At 37.4% G+C, this 21114-nt stretch overlaps 1 protein-coding gene across 1 annotated transcript in view; it reads right to left on the reverse strand.

Annotated features, from left to right (window-relative positions):
* st8sia3 (ST8 alpha-N-acetyl-neuraminide alpha-2,8-sialyltransferase 3) overlaps positions 1–8256 on the reverse strand; it is a 19082-nt gene extending 10826 nt beyond the window's left edge. The window contains 2 exon segments of the mRNA NM_001113432.2: positions 574–693; positions 7854–8256. Coding sequence (NP_001106903.1) covers positions 574–693; positions 7854–8017 — 284 coding nt within the window. The 5' untranslated portion in view covers positions 8018–8256.
* Between the last annotated feature and the right edge of the window lie 12858 nt (positions 8257–21114).

A 21114-nucleotide genomic window follows, 5' to 3' on the forward strand; every position in this document is an offset into this window, starting at 1 on the left:
GACTGTTATTGTTCCTTATGTATGTACTCTGACCTGTCCACCAAGTTACCTTTACATGCATACACACACTCACACTCACACACACACGCACATACCAGTACATGACTATATTGTTGTTGTTTTTGTTTTGTTTTTGTTTCGTTGCTTTGTATTTGTTATTTGTTGACGTTTTCTTGTATTTGTATGATTTTTGCATATTCTAATAAAAAAAAAAAAAAAAAAAAAAAAAAAGTAAACTAGGCAGGTTAGGGTAATTAGGCAAGTTATTGTATAACGATGGTTTGTTCTGTAGACTATCAGGAAATGCATAGCTTAAAAGGGCTAATAATATTGATCTTAAAATAGTTCTTAAAAATTTGAAAACTGCTTTTATTCTAGCCAAAATAAAACAAATAAGGCTTTCACCAGAAAAACAAATATTATCAGACATACTGTGAACATTTCCTTAATCTGTTCAACACCATTTGGGAAATATTTAAAAAGAAAAAAAAAACTCAAAGGGGGGCGAATAATTCTGACTTCAACTGTGTATGTTTGTTTCTGTAATGCATTGTGTTCTGTTGATTAGTCGACCTGAGCTCTGCATAAGCGCTCCTGTTGAACCTCCAGTTGCTGGACTCCTGCAGGTTCTCGTTGAGCGCAGTATTCAGCGATGTGAACGCAGGATCCAGAAACTTCATGGCCAGTTGGGACCTGCGTGAAGAGAAGACGCACAGACAGAGGAAATGAACAGAGTTTGTGTTTCCGCTTGACAGGAAGGGACGTCCCGCTGATGGCAGCAGCTGAGAGTGCTTTAAATCAATGTGAGCCATCCAGAGCGCTGTCAGTCAGCTCGCGCCCGCGGCTCTTCATGCCCGCTCTAATTAAACAGCCGCTTTCAGACTCCACGCCTGCCCGCTTCCCAGCTCTCATTTGTTAAAGCTTGTTCCGTTTCATTAACGAAGTTATTTGAGTCTGGGTTACGGCCGCAGAGGTCAGAGCCGCGTTCTGGGTTACAGACTCAGGGCTTCATTCATAGGCACAAAACAATCCATCAGGATGCTCTGACTTATGGGGAAATTGGTACACTGGAAAATCAGCTAGTGTAGAAATGGTTTTCACTCAGAGTTTGTCACAATTCTTAATTAATACCAAGAAATGCAAGATTAAACATGACATTTTGAAGACAAAAAATAAAGATAAAACAGGAGAAACAGTGCTTTAAGCTGTAATTTTATAATTTTGTCCAAATATTTAGTGTTTTACACAGACTCACGGCTTCGTTACAAGGCTTCAAGTAATCTATCAGGATGCTCTGATTTATGGGGAAATTGGTACATTAGAAAATCAACTAGTGTAGAAATGGTTTTCACTGAGAGTTTGCTCAAATTCTGAATTAATACCAAGAAATGCAAGTTTAAACACGACACTTTGAGGGCAAAAAATAAAGATAAAACAGGAGAAACGCAAGATTAAACATGACACTTAGAAGGCGAAAAACTAAAATAGTGTTTTTTTCTGTAGTTTAATTATCAGTTCTTTAATTTCACATACTTTTTGCACCAATTTAAATCAATTTACTTCTATTTAAAAGTTATTTTTAGATCAAACTATTTTGCATTAAAATTTAACACTGACGAACAAATTACATCAAAACCATTTTACCTAGACTTTTAATAAATGTTGTTTAGAAACAATTAAAAACCCTTAAAAAATGAATATTACTTTACATAAATTATTTAAATGAATTTACATTTGAAGATAAAATAATTGCTCTTATAAAAACACAGACTCACTGCTTTCTCATATGCACAAAACAATCCATCAGGATGCTCTGATTTATGGGGAATTTGGTACACTGGAAAATCAGCTAGTGTAGAAATAATTGTCACTGAGAGTTTGTCACAATTCTTAATTAATACCAAGAAACGCAAGATTAAACATGACACTTAGAAGGCAAAAACTGAAATAGTGTTTTTACTTGTTGTTTAATTATCAGTTCTTTTATTCCAGATACTTTTTACACCATTTTACATCAATTTGAATCTATTCAAAAGCTCTTTTTAAATAAAACAATTGAGTAAATTTTGCATTAAAATTTAACACTGACGAATAAATGTAATCAAAATCATTTTACCCAGACTTCTAAAAACAGTTGTTTAGAAACAATTAAAATCCCTTATAACATTAAATATTACTTTACATTTATTATATTAATGAATTTACATTTAAAGACAAAATAATTGCTCTTATAAAAACACAGACTCACTGCTTTTTTCATAGGCACAAAACAATCCATCAGGATGCTCTGATTTATGGGGAAATTGGTACCCTGGAAAATCAACTAGTGTAGAAATGGTTTTCACTGAGAGTTTGTTAAAATTATAAATAAATGCCTAGAAACGCAAAAATAAACATGACACTTTGAAAGTAAAAAACTGAAATAGTGCTTTCAGGTTAATAATAAATAATTTGACCATATATTCACTCCTTTACACAGACTCAAAGCTTCATTCATAGGCTTCAAGTAATCCATCAGGATGCTCTGATTTATGGGGAAATTGGTACACTGGAAAATTAACTAGTGTAGAAATGGTTTTCACTGAGAGTTTGTCACAATTCTTAATTAATACCAAGAAACACAAGATTAAACATGACACTTAGAAGGCGAAAACTGAAATAGTGTTTTTTTTTCTTGTTGTTTAATTATCAGTTCTTTTATTCCAGATACTTTTTACACCATTTTACATCAATTTGAATCTATTCAAAAGCTCTTTTTAAATAAAACAATTGAGTAAATTTTGCATTAAAATTTAACACTGACGAATAAATGTAATCAAAATCATTTTACCTAGACTTCTAAAAAAAGTTGTTTAGAAACAATTAAAATCCCTTATAACATTAAATATTACTTTACATTTATTATATAAATGAATTTACATTTGAAGATTAAATAATTGCTCTTATAAAAACACAGACTCACTGCTTTTATCATATAGGCACAAAACAATCCATCAGGATGCTCTGATTTATGGGAAAATTGGTACACTGGAAAATCAACTAGTGTAGAAATGGTTTTCACTGAGAGTTTGTCACGATTCTTAATTAATACCAAGAAACGCAAGATTAAACATGACTCTTAGAAGGCAAAAATTGAAAAAGTGTTTTTCCTTGTTGTTTAATTATCAGTTCTTTTATTTCAGATACTTTTTACACCACTTTACATCAATTTGAATCTATTCAAAAGCTCTTTTTAAATAAAACAATTGAGTAAATTTTGCATTAAAATTTAACACTGACGAATAAATGTAATCAAAATCATTTTACCTAGACTTGTAAAAAAAGTTGTTTAGAAACAATTAAATACCCTTCTAAAATTAAATAATGCTTTACATTTATTATATAAATGAATTTACATTTGAAGATTAAATAATTGCTCTTATAAAAACACAGACTCACTGCTTTTACATAGGCACAAAACAATCCATCAGGATGCTCTGATTCATGGGGAAATTGATACCCTGGAAAATCAACTAGTGTAGAAATGGTTTTCACTGAGAGTTTGCAGAAATTTTGAATTAATACCAAGAAACACAAGATTAAACACGACATTTTGAAGGCAAAAAATAAAGATAAAAAAGGAGAAACAGTGCTTTCAAGCTAATAATTTATCATTTTGACCATATATTCACTGTTTTACACAGACTCAGGGCTTTGTTCAAAGGCTTCAAACAATCCATCAGGATGCTCTGAATTATGGGGAAGTTGGTACACCGGAAAATCAACTAGTGTAGAAATGGTTTCACTGAGAGTTTGCTGAAATTCTGAATTAATTCCAAGAAATGCAAGAATAAACATGATATTCTGAAGGTGAAAAATTGAAACAGTGCTCTCAGGCTAAAAATTTAGAATTTTGACCATATATTCACTCTTTTACAGACTCGCGGTTCCACTCAAAGGCTTCAAACAATCCATCTGGATGCTCTGATTTATGTGGAAATTGGTACACTGGAAAATCAACTAGTGTAGAAATGGTTTTCACTGAGGGTTTGCACAAATTATAAATAAATCCCAAGAAATGCAAGAATAAACATGACATTTTAAACACTGAAATGGTGTTTTTTGCAGTTGTTGTTCTATAAAAATGTTTTATTTAGTATACTTTTTATACAAATTTATATCTATTTAAACCTTTTTTAATTAAAACAATTGCAGAAATGTGTCAATTGTATTACAATTATATTCTGTAAAGTATTAGCAAAATGTATTCTTAAATGTATTAGCAAATATATTCTGCTTAAATAATTTTACCTAAATTGTTTAAAAACAAGTAAAAACCATTATAATATTAGAACTGTACATGATATATTGCTATTTTAAAGATGTAGACTCAGGGCTTCATTCATAGGCACAAAACAGTCCAAAAGTTATTAGTAACTAATAAAGTTATGGTAACTAATAACCTTAATTTTTCCAAATTTGACTGTAATGCAAAAATGTACGGACAATAATTATTGTCAAAAGTGCTATTACAACTCCAAAAGTTTATAATAAATAAACTTAAACAGAATGTAACCAATATCTCGTCAAGCCTCTGCTACTGTATTAACCGGCTCAACCTCTTCAGATCTGCTGGTTTTGGCCTGTTGTCTCTGCACTGGCTGGAGTTCAGATGACTCACAGTTATGAAGGTGAATAATAATAACACACGGTCATCATATCTTCTGCTCTGTAACCTTGACTGTGGTGAATGTGTCTGATTACTGACAGAAATGAAGCTGCCAGAGAAGTAAATCAGGACCAAGGACAGCGATCAGAGCAGCTCCATCTTTCACTGTACACTACAGTACATACAATCTCACACACACACTCTCTCCCTCTCTTTAAATAGATATAGATATAGACTTCTGTGAAATTTTAATTCTTTTCCAAATATTTGCTCTTTTTTAAAACTTTTTTAAAGCATAATCGATTCAACTAACGTATTCATTCATTCATTTTCTTTTCAGCTTAGTCCCTTAATTGCCACAGCAGAATGAACCGCCTCTAACTAATTCTTAATAACTAATTTCTTTGGTCTTTGCCATGATGACAGCACATAATATTTCTGCAAGATACTAGCATTCAGCTTAACGTGCAATTTAAAGGCGCAGTACAGGGGCAGACTGGGACAAAAAAACAGCACTGGCACCACACCAGCCCACTTTACCACTCTGACACAGCCCCACCCACGGACATGCCCGGCAGTACCATATGCAGCTGATATTTAAACATTTAATGCATGTGACTGGAACAAAAACAACCCGTTTACAACAAATTTATACATCCATTCATTTTCTTTTTGTCTCAGTCCCTTTATTCTGCTGTCTCAGCCCTCCCAGCTGCAACCCATCACTGGAAAACACCCATGCACACACATTCACAATCCAAGCTCATTCTGGAAACGTAGCCCCGCGGACGTTTCTGGAGACTGCGATTTACGTGGCCGGAGGTACGTACGGCCGCGTTTAGTTTTTTTTTAAAGAACGCTGCGGAGCGGTGTGACGCCGCTCCTCCTCTTCGCGCTCACCGGCTGACGGCTCGCCTCCGAGTGGAGGGCTTTCCCGATGCAACCAGTTTGTCCGCTTAGCTCGCATCGTTTCGTTGGCGGAGTGGAGGCCCGGAGGAGGAGGGGACGACCAGCATCGAGTCCGGGGAACAGCGGTTCCAGAAATCAGGTAAGATGAAAAACAGAATCCAAAAAATAAGGGCGAGAACGCGGCGAGATCCGAAAACGCGGTCGAAATCAAAGACGATTGCTTTTGCTTTATTTTTCTGGACGGCTTTTGCAAACTGTCGCTTGGGTTTAGGGAAGGAGGAGGAGGAAGAGGAGGGTAGCTGGGTCGGCTGATCGGCGGCCGCCTGGTCGATCGTTCGGTCGTTCAGACAGCCAGTCGGAAGCACGGTTGCTCCACAGCGGCCTCCAGCGGCTTTTCACGCGAGAACAGCGCGGGCACGAAACATTCACTATGGACAATTTTTTTTTTTACGTTAAGTGTTTGTAAACAATTTATTTGGGCTGAATTTAAACAAACAAATTAAGCTGAACAATATCAAATTTCATTTGTTAGTTTAAATTCAACACATATAAATTGTTTGCAACAGTTTTGCATGCAGCACTTTTTTCAGTGTATAGCGCATGTGTTTGGACTGTGGGGGAAACCGGAGCACCTGGAGGAAACCCACGCGAACACGGGGAGAACATGCAAACTCCACAAAGAAAACCAGCCGAGGCTCAAACCAGCGACCTCCTTGCTGTGAGCCGACAACGCCACCCACTGTGCTACCACGTTGCCCCCTTTCGTGAATATATCAGTTCATTTTTTGCAGTGTAGAGCCATTTTTTTGCTTTCTCAGACCTTTTCAGCACCGCCTTTCCTTTTTTACAGTCCATCTCTGACAATTAGCTTGTGTTGCACTTACTGTTTGTTTGACGTTCTTGCCAGATTTTGATTACATCTGCAAAACCTCTGATTGGGTCGACCCATCTCGAACTCAGCCAGCTGTCGCTGATTGGGCCAAATGCTTAACAGGTATTATTATAATTACTACTACTTACTATTGTCATCATGATAGGTAGGTAGTGCGGTCGCCTCACAGCAAGAAGGTTGCTGGGTCGCTGGTTCGAGCCTCGGCTCAGTTGGCGTTTCAGTGTGCATGTTCTCCCTGCGTTGGCGTGGGTTTCCTCCAGGTGCTCCAGCTTCCCCCACAGTCCAAACACATGCGGTACAGGTAAACTGGGTAGGCTAAATTGTCCGTAGTGTATGAGTGTGTGTGTGAATGAGTGTGTGTGGATGTTTGCCAGAGATGGGTTGCGGCTGGAAAAAACGTAAAAACTTGCTGGATAAGTTGGGGGTTCATTCCGCTGTGGAGACCCAGGATTAATAAAGGGACTAAGCCGACAAGAAAATAAATGAATGAATGAATGAATTAAAATGAAAAACTGACCGGCCCACATTTTAAAAATGGTCCGGCCCTACTGGCATTTTCCAGAATTGCCAGATGGCCAATCCAACCCTGCTGCAGTAGGTGATTGGTCGTCTTCAGAAACATGTGCTGTTGTGCTATTTGAAAGTCTCTTTACATTCCAATAGCGATGATCAAAGTAAATGATCAAAATGTGTTTATGTGTATTTTTATATTCTGCGTGATGCACAAGACTAAAAAATTGTACATCCAATTAAAACTTGTCAGGCCGATGATAAACCATGCCACTTTCAAAGTCACTTAAATCCCCTTTCTTCCCCATTCTGATGCTCGCTTTGAACTGCAGCAGATCCTCTTGACCATGTCTACATGCCTAAATGCATTGAGCTGCTGCCATGTTATTAGCTGATTAGATATTTGCATTACTGAGCAGTCGGACAGGTGTACCTAATAAAATGGCCGGTTAGTGCGTATTGAATATGAATGCAGTCAGTTGCACTACAAAACTATTAATAGAATTTACTTTTTTTTTTTAAATCTAAGAGGTTGCAAATAATGTAAATTTAAACAAACTAAATTAAGAAATATAACTTAAATTCTTTATTTGAACTCAGCCAATATAAATAGCTTTGAATCATTGTCAGTGCACGCGCTGAAATCATTACTCTGCGAAATATGAGAATGTAGGTTAGCCCATGATGAGGATCCAGGACTGAACTGCGCATGCGCGTTGAGCATCATGACAGAAGGACAAGAGGCCTTTCCAAAAAAAAAATGTAATCATATTAATCCGCATGTAGCTTACATCAGCACACAAACACAACACAAACGTCCTCTTTTTTGATGCGCGCACACACACACAAGCACAAACGAGTGTGTGTGAGAGTGTGTTGAATAAACAGACTCACCGAAATCCCGCGTGGAACATGTACATCCGCGGGCCGCCGGCGTTGGCGTATTTCGGGGCGGTGAAGATGAAGTCCTTCTTGATGGAGACGTAGCTGATCAATGACAAAATTAATAAAGCAACGCTGAACATCACCAGCCCCAAAACACTGACCACCCGAACCATCTCAGCCCAGAAGAATCAAGCCGCGATCACACACGGACAGCCAGCATGATGGAGGAAACCCGCATCCTTTCAGATGAAGATGATGATGATGATGATCTGTGTTTCTCCTCAGCGGCAGCACCGGCCATGCGGATCTCCGTCTGCTCCGCCGTAAACATCAGAATCACCAGCGAGATTTAAAGGAGACCCGGTGCTGCTCCGGGGGAACCGAGGAATAAACAACCGACTGCAGCAGACGGAGGAGATTCACGGACAATGAAGGGTTACACGGATTATCCCGATCCCACACACACACAGTCACTCGCTCGTACAGCTATCTTTGTGGGGACTCTCCATAGACGTAATGCTTTTTTTTAATGCACAGACTGTATATTCTTTCTTCTTCCCCCTAAAACAGGAAATAATTTGCATTTTTACACATTTAAAATATTTAATTTAGTATAATTTATGAGCTGTTTTCCTTATGGGGACCAAAAAAAAAAAAAAGTCAAAATTTACTTGTGTTGAGTTCATTTGGTCCCTACGACCATTGGAATACATGTTATACACACACACAGTCACTCACTCATGCATACAGCCAGGGGCAGACTGGGACTAAAAATCAGCCCTGGCACTGTAGCCACACCAGCCCATATTACCACACCGACACAGCCCTATCCACGGACACACACATTTACTACTTATATAGGTGCACAGATGGTGAAATAATATAAGCAGTACCTTATGTAATATATATTTAAACTTTTAATGTATGTGACTGGAACAAAAACAACCCATTTATAACAAATTTATACATCAATCATTTCATTCATTCATTTTCTTTTCGGCTTGGTCCCTTTATTAATCTGAGATCGCCACAGCAGAATGAACCACTAACTTATCAGCATATGTGTGTTACCAGGGCCGGAGTGGGACTCCTTTTCAGCCCTGGAGTTTCAAGCCTCAGACCGGCCCACCTCAGTTCACGACTGACTATATTAAAATAAGATCATTTCCAATTTAGTTTCTAATGACACTATCACGTCTTTTTTCAAGAAAACAGCTGCTTTAGAACTTCAAATGTTCAACAACCCTTACAGTATCATATGTCTTAACAATAAAAATAAAAATTACTCAGGCGAGGATCGAACCCTGGTCTGCGGGGTCGAAAATTAACATGCTATCCACTGAACCATAACGGCTGTTCAAGGCAAATTGACCAAGTTATATCATCATTAACCTGCAGGCTGCAACTTGCTCACTGAACTGCAAGAACATAGATAAAAAGAGTAGCGCTGCGGTAAAATAATGAATAAAAAGGCTATGGTCAAGTAAATAAATAAATTAATTTAAAAAGTGTGACTGCTGAGAGCAATCAATTCTGGAGCTAGGGATACCGGCCCTCGCGGCCAAAAAACGGACCGGCCCACCGGGAATTCTCCCGGTCCTCCCAATTAGCCAATCCGGGCCTGTGTGTTACCCATATGTGTAACCCAATTCACCTATAGCTCCTGTTTGGACTTGTGAGGGAAACCCACACGAACATGTGCAAACTCCACACAAAAACACCAACTGACCCAGCCGAGGCTCGAACCATTGAACTTCTTGCTCACTGTAAAAAATAAATTGTTGAGAAAACATAAAAAAATAAGGCAACTTGATGCAGTAAGAACTTTGAGTTGTCTCAACAACAGTTTTTTTTTTGTTTTTCTCAGTAACAATATTTTGTTCAGCTGACATAATTTTGTTTATTTATACAATGTTGATTATTGTATTTTACTAATAAAGATATTATTGTCACATCAACTGAAGCAACAATTACTGCTGATGAGTCAAATCATTTTTTTCTGTTTAGTGGATGATTCTTTTCAAATTTGCAAAATAAGTAATTAGTTCTAGTTAGCATATCATCCTGTTTTTAATCATTTTACTTAAAAATGACCACAAACTTACTACTTCATCCATTTATTTTCCTTTGGCTAAGTCCCTTTACTCATCAGGGGTCACCACAGCGGAATGAATCGCCAACTTGTTCAGCATCTGTTCTACACAGCGCATGCCTTTCCAGCTGCAACCCAGTACCGGCAAATATCCATTCACACTCAGACACCTGAACCTCACGTCTTTAAACTGTGGCGGAAACCGGAGCACCCGGAGAAAACCCACATGATGCCAACTGACCCAGCCGCGTCTCGAACCAGCAACCTTCTTCCTTCTGTGCTACCAACTGTGCCACTGTGTCACCCCTCTTTCAAGCAACTGATAAACAAACTAAGTTTTCGATCGTCACATCACGCATGCATAAATTATTTAAATATCAACATTCCTGTTCAACACAAAAATGTTTGTCCAGAAAAGTCAGTTAAACATGTAGATATAACATTTCAGTGAATATTGTTGACATAACATATATTTTTATGTAATTAGTTCGTATTCGCTATTCTTAGTGTATATGACAGAAAAAGTACAGTGTGCTGAACAAATGGAGATTTTGTTTACAGCGCTGTGAGGTGACAGTGCTACCCACTGCGCTGCCCCCTTTCGAGACTATTTCAGTTAATTTTCATGCATTTGCAATCTTTTGCTTTCTCTGAGCTTTTCGGCAACACCTTTCCTTTTTTACAGTCCATCTCTGACAATTATCTTGTGCTGCACTTACTGTTTGGTTGACATTCTTGCCAGATTTTGATTACGTCCACGTAACCTCTGATTGGGTCGGCCCCTCTCGAAACCAGCCGGCCATTGCCGATGGGGCCAATGCTTAACATTTATTATTATCATTACTATTATCATCATCATATTCACTTCTTGCAAGAGATAAAAGCTCACTCATGCATAAAGCTATCTTTATGGGGACTCTCATAGACATAACAATTTTTTTTTTAATGCAAAGACAGTATATTCTCTCCTCTACCGCTAAACCAAAAAAATATATAATAATAATAATAAAAAATTGTACATGTTTAAAATACTTAATCATGTCTACTTCATGCACTGTATTCCTTATGGGAACCAAAAAAAGTCAAAATTTACTTGTGTTGAGTTAATTTGGTCCATACGGCCATTGGAATACATGGTACACACACACACATACAGTCGCTCACTCATGCATACAGCTATCCTTATGGGGACTCTCCCAATAGACGTAATGATTTTTTAAAAATGTACAGACTGGATATTCTGTCTTCTGCCCCTAAACCAGGAAATAATTAGCATTTTTACATAATTAAAATGCTCCATTCTGTCTAATTTATGAGCTGTTTTCCTTATGGAGACCAACATTTTTTTTTAAAAAATGTACTGTGTTGTAGTGCATTTGGTATCAAGTGGTCCCAATACGACCTTTGAAATACATGGTACACACACACAGTCGCTCACTCATGCATACGGGGACTCTCCCCAGACGTAATGATTGTTTTAATGTACAGACTGTATAATCTCTCCTCCACCCCTAAAATAAAGCCTCCCAGGAAATAATTAGCATTTTTACATATTTAAAACACTTAATGATGTCTAATTTATGAGCTGTTTTATTTATGGGGACCAAAAAAAGTCAAAATTGATTTGTGTTGTAGTTCATTTGGTACGGTTACAAAGTTTGAAACACTTTTACAAAGCTCGAGACAAATTTACATTTTGAAAAACATTTTTACTTATCATCAGACAAAATTACATAGGAAAAACAATTTTGCAAAGGACGAAACAAATTTACATTTTAGAAAACGAATTAACAAGACGCAAAACACTTTTACAAATCCCAAAACAAATTTACAATTACAGATTCCCTACGGAAAGGGAATGTACCACACCCCGGAAGTGACGTAGAACGTACCACACACCGGTAGTGACCCGGAATGTAACACACACACTGGAAAATATCAATAATATCCAGCTCGTGTGTGACTTTGTAGACAGGTTTCCACAAGTCTACAACTATAAAAATCATGGTTTGACTAACTGCGATAAAATAAATTAGAGCTATTCTGAGAAAATGGGTGGCACACACACACACACAAGGTCGCTCACTCATGCATAAAGCTATCTTTATGGGGACTCTCATAGATGTAATGCTTTTTTTTATGTACAGACAGTATATTCTCTCCTCCATCCTATTTATGATGTTTAAAATGGCTGACAATAATACATATGTTTTATAATTATTGATCTGCTTCATTTTCGAACTGTGCAGCGCTGTAGCTGCTTCATCGGGCCTGCTGCGCTACTTGGAAAGACAGTTCTTTTCTGAGGTGGTACTTGATGAAAAAAGGTTGAGAACCACTGCTATACGGGAATCGGGTAAGCTAAATTATCCGTAGTCTTTGTATGTGAATGAGAGTGTATGGGTATTTCCCAGTGATGGGTTGCAGCTGGAAGAGCATCTGCTACGTAAAACATATGCTGGAAAAGTTGGTGGTTCATTCCGCTGTGGTGACCTCTGATTATTAAAAGGGCTAAGCCAAAAAGAAAATGAATGCATGATTATGATATCAATATAACTGTACATCATGCATGTGTGTATTATGTATAATGAATCTTGTTGATCTTTTTATTTGGAGCATTACATTAGTGTTGTATAATCCCAGCACTGTAATCCCAGCATCACCAGTGAGTCTTTATTATTACAGGACACAGAATAAAGGTCATCAACATGGGGACTTTGACTAATGGAGAGTTTCTTACTGTATTCAGTCTCATGCATGTAATAAACATGAGAGCATGCAGTGGGAAACAGTGACATCTGTTCATAATTCAATCCAGGCATTTGACTTTAAAGTAGCTCTGTAACGTCATTAAATTAATATAGATGATATCTAGATTTTAAACTTCTCAAAAGTTTAAATGCTGGCATATTTACCCTATATTAGCATCAAGACACGACCAGGATCTCTAACGGCAACTAACAAGGGCTTAAACCTGCTTTGCATTGGATTAGTGGTTCAGATTTGAACCCGTCTAATGACCGTCATCTCATCAGCTTTATTATATAAACACTTTATAAGATCTCTTTTTGCCTGTGGTCATTTGAGTTAACCATCACTAACTAGCAGAGTGTGCTGACTAATATGAATATACAATATTTTTAAAAGATTAAACAAGGCTCAAAAATGGATTATTACACTATGTGATAAAAATACTAGTGTGAGGGAATGGCGCTGAATAGATCATTCGAGTCAGTGAGTTGTTGACTGAAGACTCACTTGGAATGACTCATTTGAATCAGTAAGTAGTTGACTAAATACTAACTCTATCAATGAATGAGTTTTTCAACGAAGGCTCACTCTGAATTAATCATTTGAATCAGTGAGTTGTTGACCGAAGACTTACTCTGATGGGATCATTTGAGTCAGTAAGCTGGTAACTGAAGACCCCCTCTAAATGATTACTTTTAATCAGTGAGTTGTTGACTGAAGACTCACTCTGAATGGATCATTTAAATCAGTGAGTTGTTGACTGAAGATTCACTCTAAACAGAAAATTTAAATCAGTGATTTGTTGACTGAAGACTCACTCTGAATGGATCATTTGAATCAGTGAGTCGAGTGACTGAAGACTCTGAACAGATCACTTGAATCAGTGAGTTGTTAACTGGAGACTAACTCTAAACGAATCATTTGAATCAACGAGGTTTTAACTGGATACTCCCTCTTAATGAATTACTTGAATCAGTGAGTTGTTGACTGGAAACTCTCTGAATGAATCAATTGAATCAGTGAGTTGTTAACTAGAGACTCACTCTGAATTAATCATTTGAATCAGTGAGTATTTGACTGGAGATTCACTCTGAACAGATAATTTGAGTCAGTGAGTTGTTGACTGAAGACTCACTCTGAATGAATCAATTGAATCAGTGAGTTGTTAACTAGAGACTCTGAATTAATCATTTGAATCAGTGAGTTGTTGACTACAAAAATCCCTCTCACTGATTTATTTGAATCAGTGAGTTGATGACTGAAGACTCTGAACAGATCACTTGAATCAGTGAGTTGTTAACTGGAGACTAACTCTAAACGAATCATTTGAATCAACGAGGTTTTAACTGGATACTCCCTCTTAATGAATTACTTGAATCAGTGAGTTGTTGACTGGAAACTCTCTGAATGAATCAATTGAATCAGTGAGTTGTTAACTAGAGACTCACTCTGAATTAATCATTTGAATCAGTGAGTATTTGATTGGAGATTCACTCTGAACAGATCATTTGAGTCAGTGAGTTGTTGACTGAAGACTCACTCTGAATGAATCAATTGAATCAGTGAGTTGTTAACTAGAGACTTACTCTGAATTAATCATTTGAATCAGTGAGTTGTTGACTACAAAAATCCCTCTCACTGATTTATTTGAATCAGTGAGTTGATGACTGAAGACTCTGAACAAATCACTTGAATCAGTGAGTTGTTAACTGGAGACTAATTCTAAACGAATAATTTAAATCAATGAGGTTTTAACTGGTTACTCCCTCTAAATGAACTACTTGAATTAGTGAGTTGTTGACAGGAGACTCACTCTGAACGGATCATTTGAGTCAGTGAGTTGTTGACTGGAAAATCCCTCTGAATTAATCATTTGAATCAGTGAGTACTTGGCTGAAGACTCACTCTAAATTAATCATTTTCTGGAGACTCATTCTGAACGAATCAATTAAATCAGCGAGTAGTTGACTTGAGTCTTCCTCTAAATTAACAATTTGAATCAGTGAGTTGTTTACTGTGGACTCACTCTGAACAAATCACTTGAATCAGTGAGTTGTTAACTGGAGACTCACTCTAAATGAATCATTTGAATCAGTGAGGTGTTAACTGAAGACACACACTAAATGAATGATTTAAATCAGTGTGTTTAAGGTAGGAGACTCATTGTGAATGGTTTATTCAAATCAGTGAGTTGCTGACTGAAAACCCACTCTGAACACATCTATTGAATCAGATGGAATGGATAATTTGAATCAGTGAGTTGAGGACTGAAGATTCACTCTGAACAGATCATTTGATTCAGTAAATTATTGAATAAAGACTCACTGAACGAATCATTTGAATCAGTGAGTTGTTGACTGAAGACTCACTCTGAATGGATCATTTGAATCAGCGAGTTGTTGACTGAAGACTCACTCTGAATGGATCATTTGAATCAGTGAGTTGTTGACTGAAGACTCACTCTGAATTGATCATTTGAATCAGTGAGTTGTTGACTGAAGACTCACTCTGAATGGATCATTTGAATCAGTGAGTTGCTGACTGAAGACTCACTCTGAATGGATCATTTGAATCAGTGAGTTGCTGACTGAAGACTCACTCTGAATGGATCATTTGAATCAGTGAGTTGATGACTGAAGATTCACTCTGAACAGATCATTTGGATCAGTAAATTATTTATTAAAGACTCACTTAACAAATCATTTGAATCAGTGAGTTGCTGACTGAAGACTCACTCTGAATGGATCATTTGAATCAGTGAGTTGTTGACTGAAGACTCCCTCTGAATGGATCATTTGAATCAGTGAGTTGTTGACTGAAGACTCCCTCTGAATGGATCATTTGAATCAGTGAGTTGTTGACTAAAGATTCACTCTGAACAGATCATTTGGATCAGTAAATTATTTAATAAAGACTCACTGAACAAATCATTTGAATCAGTGAGTTGCTGACTGAAGACTCACTCTGAATGGATCATTTGAATCAGTGAGTTGCTGACTGAAGACTCACTCTGAATGGATCATTTGAATCAGTGAGTTGCTGACTGAAGACTCACTCTGAATGGATCATTTGAATCAGTAAGTTGCTGACTGAAGAATCACTTTGAACAAATCATTTGAATCAGTGAGTTGCTGACTGAAGACTCACTCTGAATGGATCATTTGAATCAGTAAGTTGCTGACTGAAGACTCCCTCTGAATGGATCATTTGAATCAGTGAGTTGTTGACTGAAGAATCACTTTGAACAAATCATTTGAATCAGTAAGTTGCTGACTGAAGACTCCCTCTGAATGGATCATTTGAATCAGTGAGTTGTTGACTGAAGAATCACTTTGAACAAATCATTTGAATCAGTGAGTTGCTGACTGAAGACTCACTCTGAATGGATCATTTGAATCAGTGAGTTGTTGACTGGAGAATCACTTTGAACAAATCATTTGAATCAGTGAGTTGCTGACTGAAGACTCACTCTGAATGGATCATTTGAATCAGTAAGTTGCTGACTGAAGAATCACTTTGAACAAATCATTTGAATCAGTGAGTTGCTGACTGAAGACTCACTCTGAATGGATCATTTGAATCAGTGAGTTGCTGAATGAAGAATCACTCTGAACAAATCATTTGAATCAGTCAGATGTTAACTGAGTTACAGTAAGTACAGCAGAGAAGTAAAACTCCACTGCTTACTAGTGCATCTTAAAAGTATTCCTACCTCTTATACTTTCTCAAAACTTGCTCTTTTATAAGTAGCACAAAGACAAATCTGTGAAGTTTAACTACACACAGCTATTAGTGGACAGCAGTGATGAAGTGAGCCTTTTGTAACCGCACTGAATGTGTAATGCACTTATATAAAACATTAGAGGACATAAACCACACAAATATCAATATCTTATACCTCACTTCTCCACACAACACAATAACGGTGGCAAGATTGCTGCTCCTCTCATGAAAAGTTAAAAAGCTGCAAAGGGAATAATTATGAAAAACTCATCAATTCCAGCAGCTGGAGGGAGAATTAAAGATCAGATTTAGAGGAGAGCGAAAGCAGCTTCAAAATAAATGACTGGAGCAGAGAGAGTCATCATTTCCATGCAGAGAGAGAGAGAAATTAAATATATCTCATCCGCAAAAACAAATAAAACACTCGGATAACAAGATCTGTATCTTAACACTATCCTGTCACTGAACAACGTCAGCCAATTAATGTGTAATCTAGATTATGACACATTCATTCATTCATTTTCTGGCTTAGTCCCTTTTTTAATGAGGGGTTGCCACAGCGGAATGAACCGACAACTTATCCAGCATATGTTTTACACAGCGAAGGCCCTTCCAGCCGCAACCCATCACTGGGAAACACCCATACACTCTTGCATTCACACACATAAACATGGCTTAATCAATTCGCCTATAGCGCATGTGTTTGGATTGTGGGGGAAACCGGAGCACCTGGAGGAAACCCACACGAACACGGTGAGAACATGCAAACTCCACACAGAAATGCCAACTGACCCAGCTGGGCCTCAAACCGGGGACCTTCTTGCTGTGAGGTGATCGTGCTACCCACTGCACTATATTATCGTTTTGATGGTCAGCTTTAGACCGTCAGAGCTTAACTATATGACTTGCTATATGACAGTGTAACATTATCATATACACACACCGGCCACTTTATTAGGTACACCTGTCTAACTGCTTGTTACATAGCAGATGTCTAATCAGCCAATCACATGGCAGCAGCTCAATGCATTTAGGCATGTAGACATGGTCAAGACGATCTGCTGCAGTTCAAAGCGAGCATCAGAATGGGGAAGAAAGAGGATTTAAGTGACTTTGAACGTGGCATGATTGTTGGTGCCAGACGGGCTGCTCTGAGTATTTCAGAAACTGCTGATCTACTGGGATTTTCACGCACAACCATCTCTAGGGTTTACAGAGAACGTTCCGACAAAGAGGAAATATCCAGTGAGCGGCAGGTCTGTGGTGCAAATGCCTTGTTGATGCCAGAGGTCAGAGGAGAACCTAATAAGGTGTACCTAATAAAGTGGCCGGTGAGTGTATATATTTGTGCTGGGCAAATTAGTCACAGGATGTATGTGTGCGTTTGTGAGAGTGTGTGCGTGTGTGAGAGAGAATGAATCTGTTTGTGGTGTGTGTGTGTGTATGTGAGAGAGAGTGGATGTGTGAGAGTTTGTGTATGTGAGAGTTTGTGTGTGTGTCTGTGTGCATTTGGTTGTGTGTAAGAGTATTTATGTGTAAAATGTGTTTGTGATTATGTTTGTGCGTGTGTTTTGTGAGTTTGAGTGTGTGTGCATGCGTTTATGGGTAAGTGTTTGTGATTATTTGTGTAAGTGTGTGTGTTCGAGTATGTGTGTTTATGAGTGTGTGTGTGAGAATGTATGTCTTCGAGATGTAGTAGTGTGCATGATGTGTACACGTTTGTGTGAGTGTATGTGTATGTACATGTGTGTGTGTGCCTGAGAAAGTGAACGAGCGTGTATGTGTGTGAGTGTGTTTGATGGTCCAGTCAGTGAGGGATGCGGTTGCCAGGCAACAGACTGACCAAAGCATGGAGTTTCATGGGATTAATTTCCACGTGCAGGAGATGACCAGCGTCAGTCAGAGCAGCACTCGTTCATCACACACACACACACACACTCATCAATCTCAGTGCTGCCGTGTGCCGCTGTCAGACAGAGAAATGAGCCCGAGAAGATGCTTTACTGATGGAGTTCAGCAGAATTGGAGAGCTGTGTTTTAAAAACTGACACGCTGAAGTTAAAGTACAATAATACTGCTCTCACACACACACACACACACACACAGGTTTACTCTGTTCTGGAACTCTCCAGTCGCTCAGCTGCAGAATGAGTGTGTGTCTTCAGTGTAAAAAATCATCTGAGCTGACATCATGCATCATGCTGACATCTCACACACACATTCAGTTTCCAGAGGCTTACTCCCTTTATTCATCAGAGGTCGCCACAGTGGGATGAACCGCCAACTATTCCTGCATATGTTTTAAGCAGCGGTCAGTTAATCCACTTACTGTGACTTACTCCCACCCCTGTGTCCACCTCGACCTATGGTCACCTATGCTGATGTTAGGGTAAGATAAGATTTGAGATGATAATTGCAGGCGGCACGGTGGCTCAGTGGTTAGCACTGTGGCCTCTCTGCAAGAAGGTCGCCGGTTTGAGCCCCGGCTGGGTCAGCTGGCATTTCTGTGTGGAGTTTGCATGTTCTCCCTGTGTTGGCGTGGGTTTCCTTCGGGTGCTCCGGTTTCCCCCACAGTCCAAACACATGTGCTGTAGGGGAATTGATCAACTATATTGGCTGTAGTGAATGACTGTGTGTGTGTGTGTGTGTGTGTGTGTGTGTGTGTGTGTGTGAATGAGAGTGTAAGGGTGTTTCCCAGTACTGGGTTGCGGCTGGAAGGGCATCCGCTGTGTAAAACATATGCTGGAATAGTTGTCGGTTTATTCCTGATGAATAAAGGGACTAAGCCGAAGGAAAATGAATGAGTGAATGTTATATTACGTTTATTCATTTAAATATGACATAATTATTGCTTTTCTTTGCATTTGTTTTGCTTTTGTCACTCAGTTTTAACATTTCAATGTTTTATTACTGAAAAATGACTTCACAAATGTGATATTTGCTATTTGATTTAAAATTATTCTTAAATCTTTTTACTTTATTTGTTTATGTAAATAATTTTTCATAATTCTGACCTTTTATTGTCAAATTTTGAGTTTTTATCATATAATTTTTACATTTATGACATAATTGTGATATTTACATATTTTTTGTATAATTAATAATAATAATTGTTATTTTATTATTATTATTGTGATTATTATTATTGTTATAATTTTTATTATTATTACTATCATTGTATTATTATTATTTTATTTTATTATTATTATTGTTATTATTATTATTATTATTATTATTGCTATTTTTATTGTTTTTATTATTATTGTTATTTTATTGTTATTATTATTATTACTACTATTATTATTATTAATATTATTAATATCATTATTATTATGATTAATTACTTATTTATTTTTGTTTATTGTTATTGTTATTATTATTATTATTATTATTGTTATTATTATTATTATTATTATTTATTTTTGTTTTTATTATTATTGTTATTATTATTTTTTATTTTTATTTTTATCATTATTATTGTTATTATTCTTATTTTTATATTATTGTTATTATTATTATTTATTATTATTATTATTATTATTATTATTATTATTATTATTATTATTAATAATAATATTATTATTATTGCTGTTATTATTATTAGTAGTAGTAGTTCTTCTTTTTTTTCGGCTTAGTGTCTTTATTCATCAGCAGTTGCCACAGCAAAATGAACCACCAACCATTCCAGCAAATATTTTACACAGCGGATGCCCTTCCAGCTGCAACCCAGTACTGTGAAACAACCATACACACTCATACACTATGGCCAGTTAAGTTCATCAATTACCCTATAGTGCACGTGTTTGGTAAACCGGAGCACCCGGAGGAAACCCACACCAACATGGAAAGAACATGCAAACTCCACACAGAAATGCCAACTGACCCAGCCGGGACTCAAACTGGCGACCTTCTTGCTGTGAGGCCACAGTGCTAACCACTGCATCACCATGTCGCCAGTAATTATTATTATTATTATTATTGTTATTATTTTGACTTATTTGACATCTGAAATGAAGGAACTTTTATAGTAATATAGAGCGCAGTGTGAAGGGAGATCATCACAACGCTGGAAAATGAACGATTCCTGGTCGAATGTTAGTTTTGTGTTAAACTGATTCGCTGATGATCTTTGATGACACCGAGCATCCAGCCGGACAAAGACGGTTATTGTGTGTGTGTGTGTGTGTGTGTGTGTGTGTACAGTCACTAATAGTTGATTCATTCAGCCGCTCGGTGTGTGTGTTTTATGTGTTATCACATTCCTGTGCAGCTTCTCTCTCTCTCTCTCTTTCTCTTTCTCTCTCTCTCTCTGTGTGTGTGTGTGTGTGTGTGTGTGTGTGTGTGTCTGATAAGATCTGCTGCTGTCCTCACATTAAGGACTTCACTGATAACATTAAAACACACTTAGAAACAATGACAGGAAAAATGACACCGCATTTAGACCTTTGACACAGACAAGGAGACAACCAAGAAACACAGATAAAAAAGGCTAAAAAACCCAGCAAATGATCAACCTTTGACTGAAGACTCACAAAAAACACAACAGCCTAGCAACTGCATGGTAACAAGCTAAATACACAGACCACCCTAGCAACTGCATGGAAAAGTGTGAACTCATTCAGATCCTCCAAGCAACTGCATGGCAAAGATGTTCAATTTGCATGGAAACAAATTAAAACTCATCCAGGATGCCCTAACTACTGT

Source organism: Danio rerio, chromosome 21, assembly GCF_049306965.1.
Source record: "Danio rerio strain Tuebingen ecotype United States chromosome 21, GRCz12tu, whole genome shotgun sequence".
Lineage (NCBI taxonomy): Eukaryota > Metazoa > Chordata > Actinopteri > Cypriniformes > Danionidae > Danio > Danio rerio.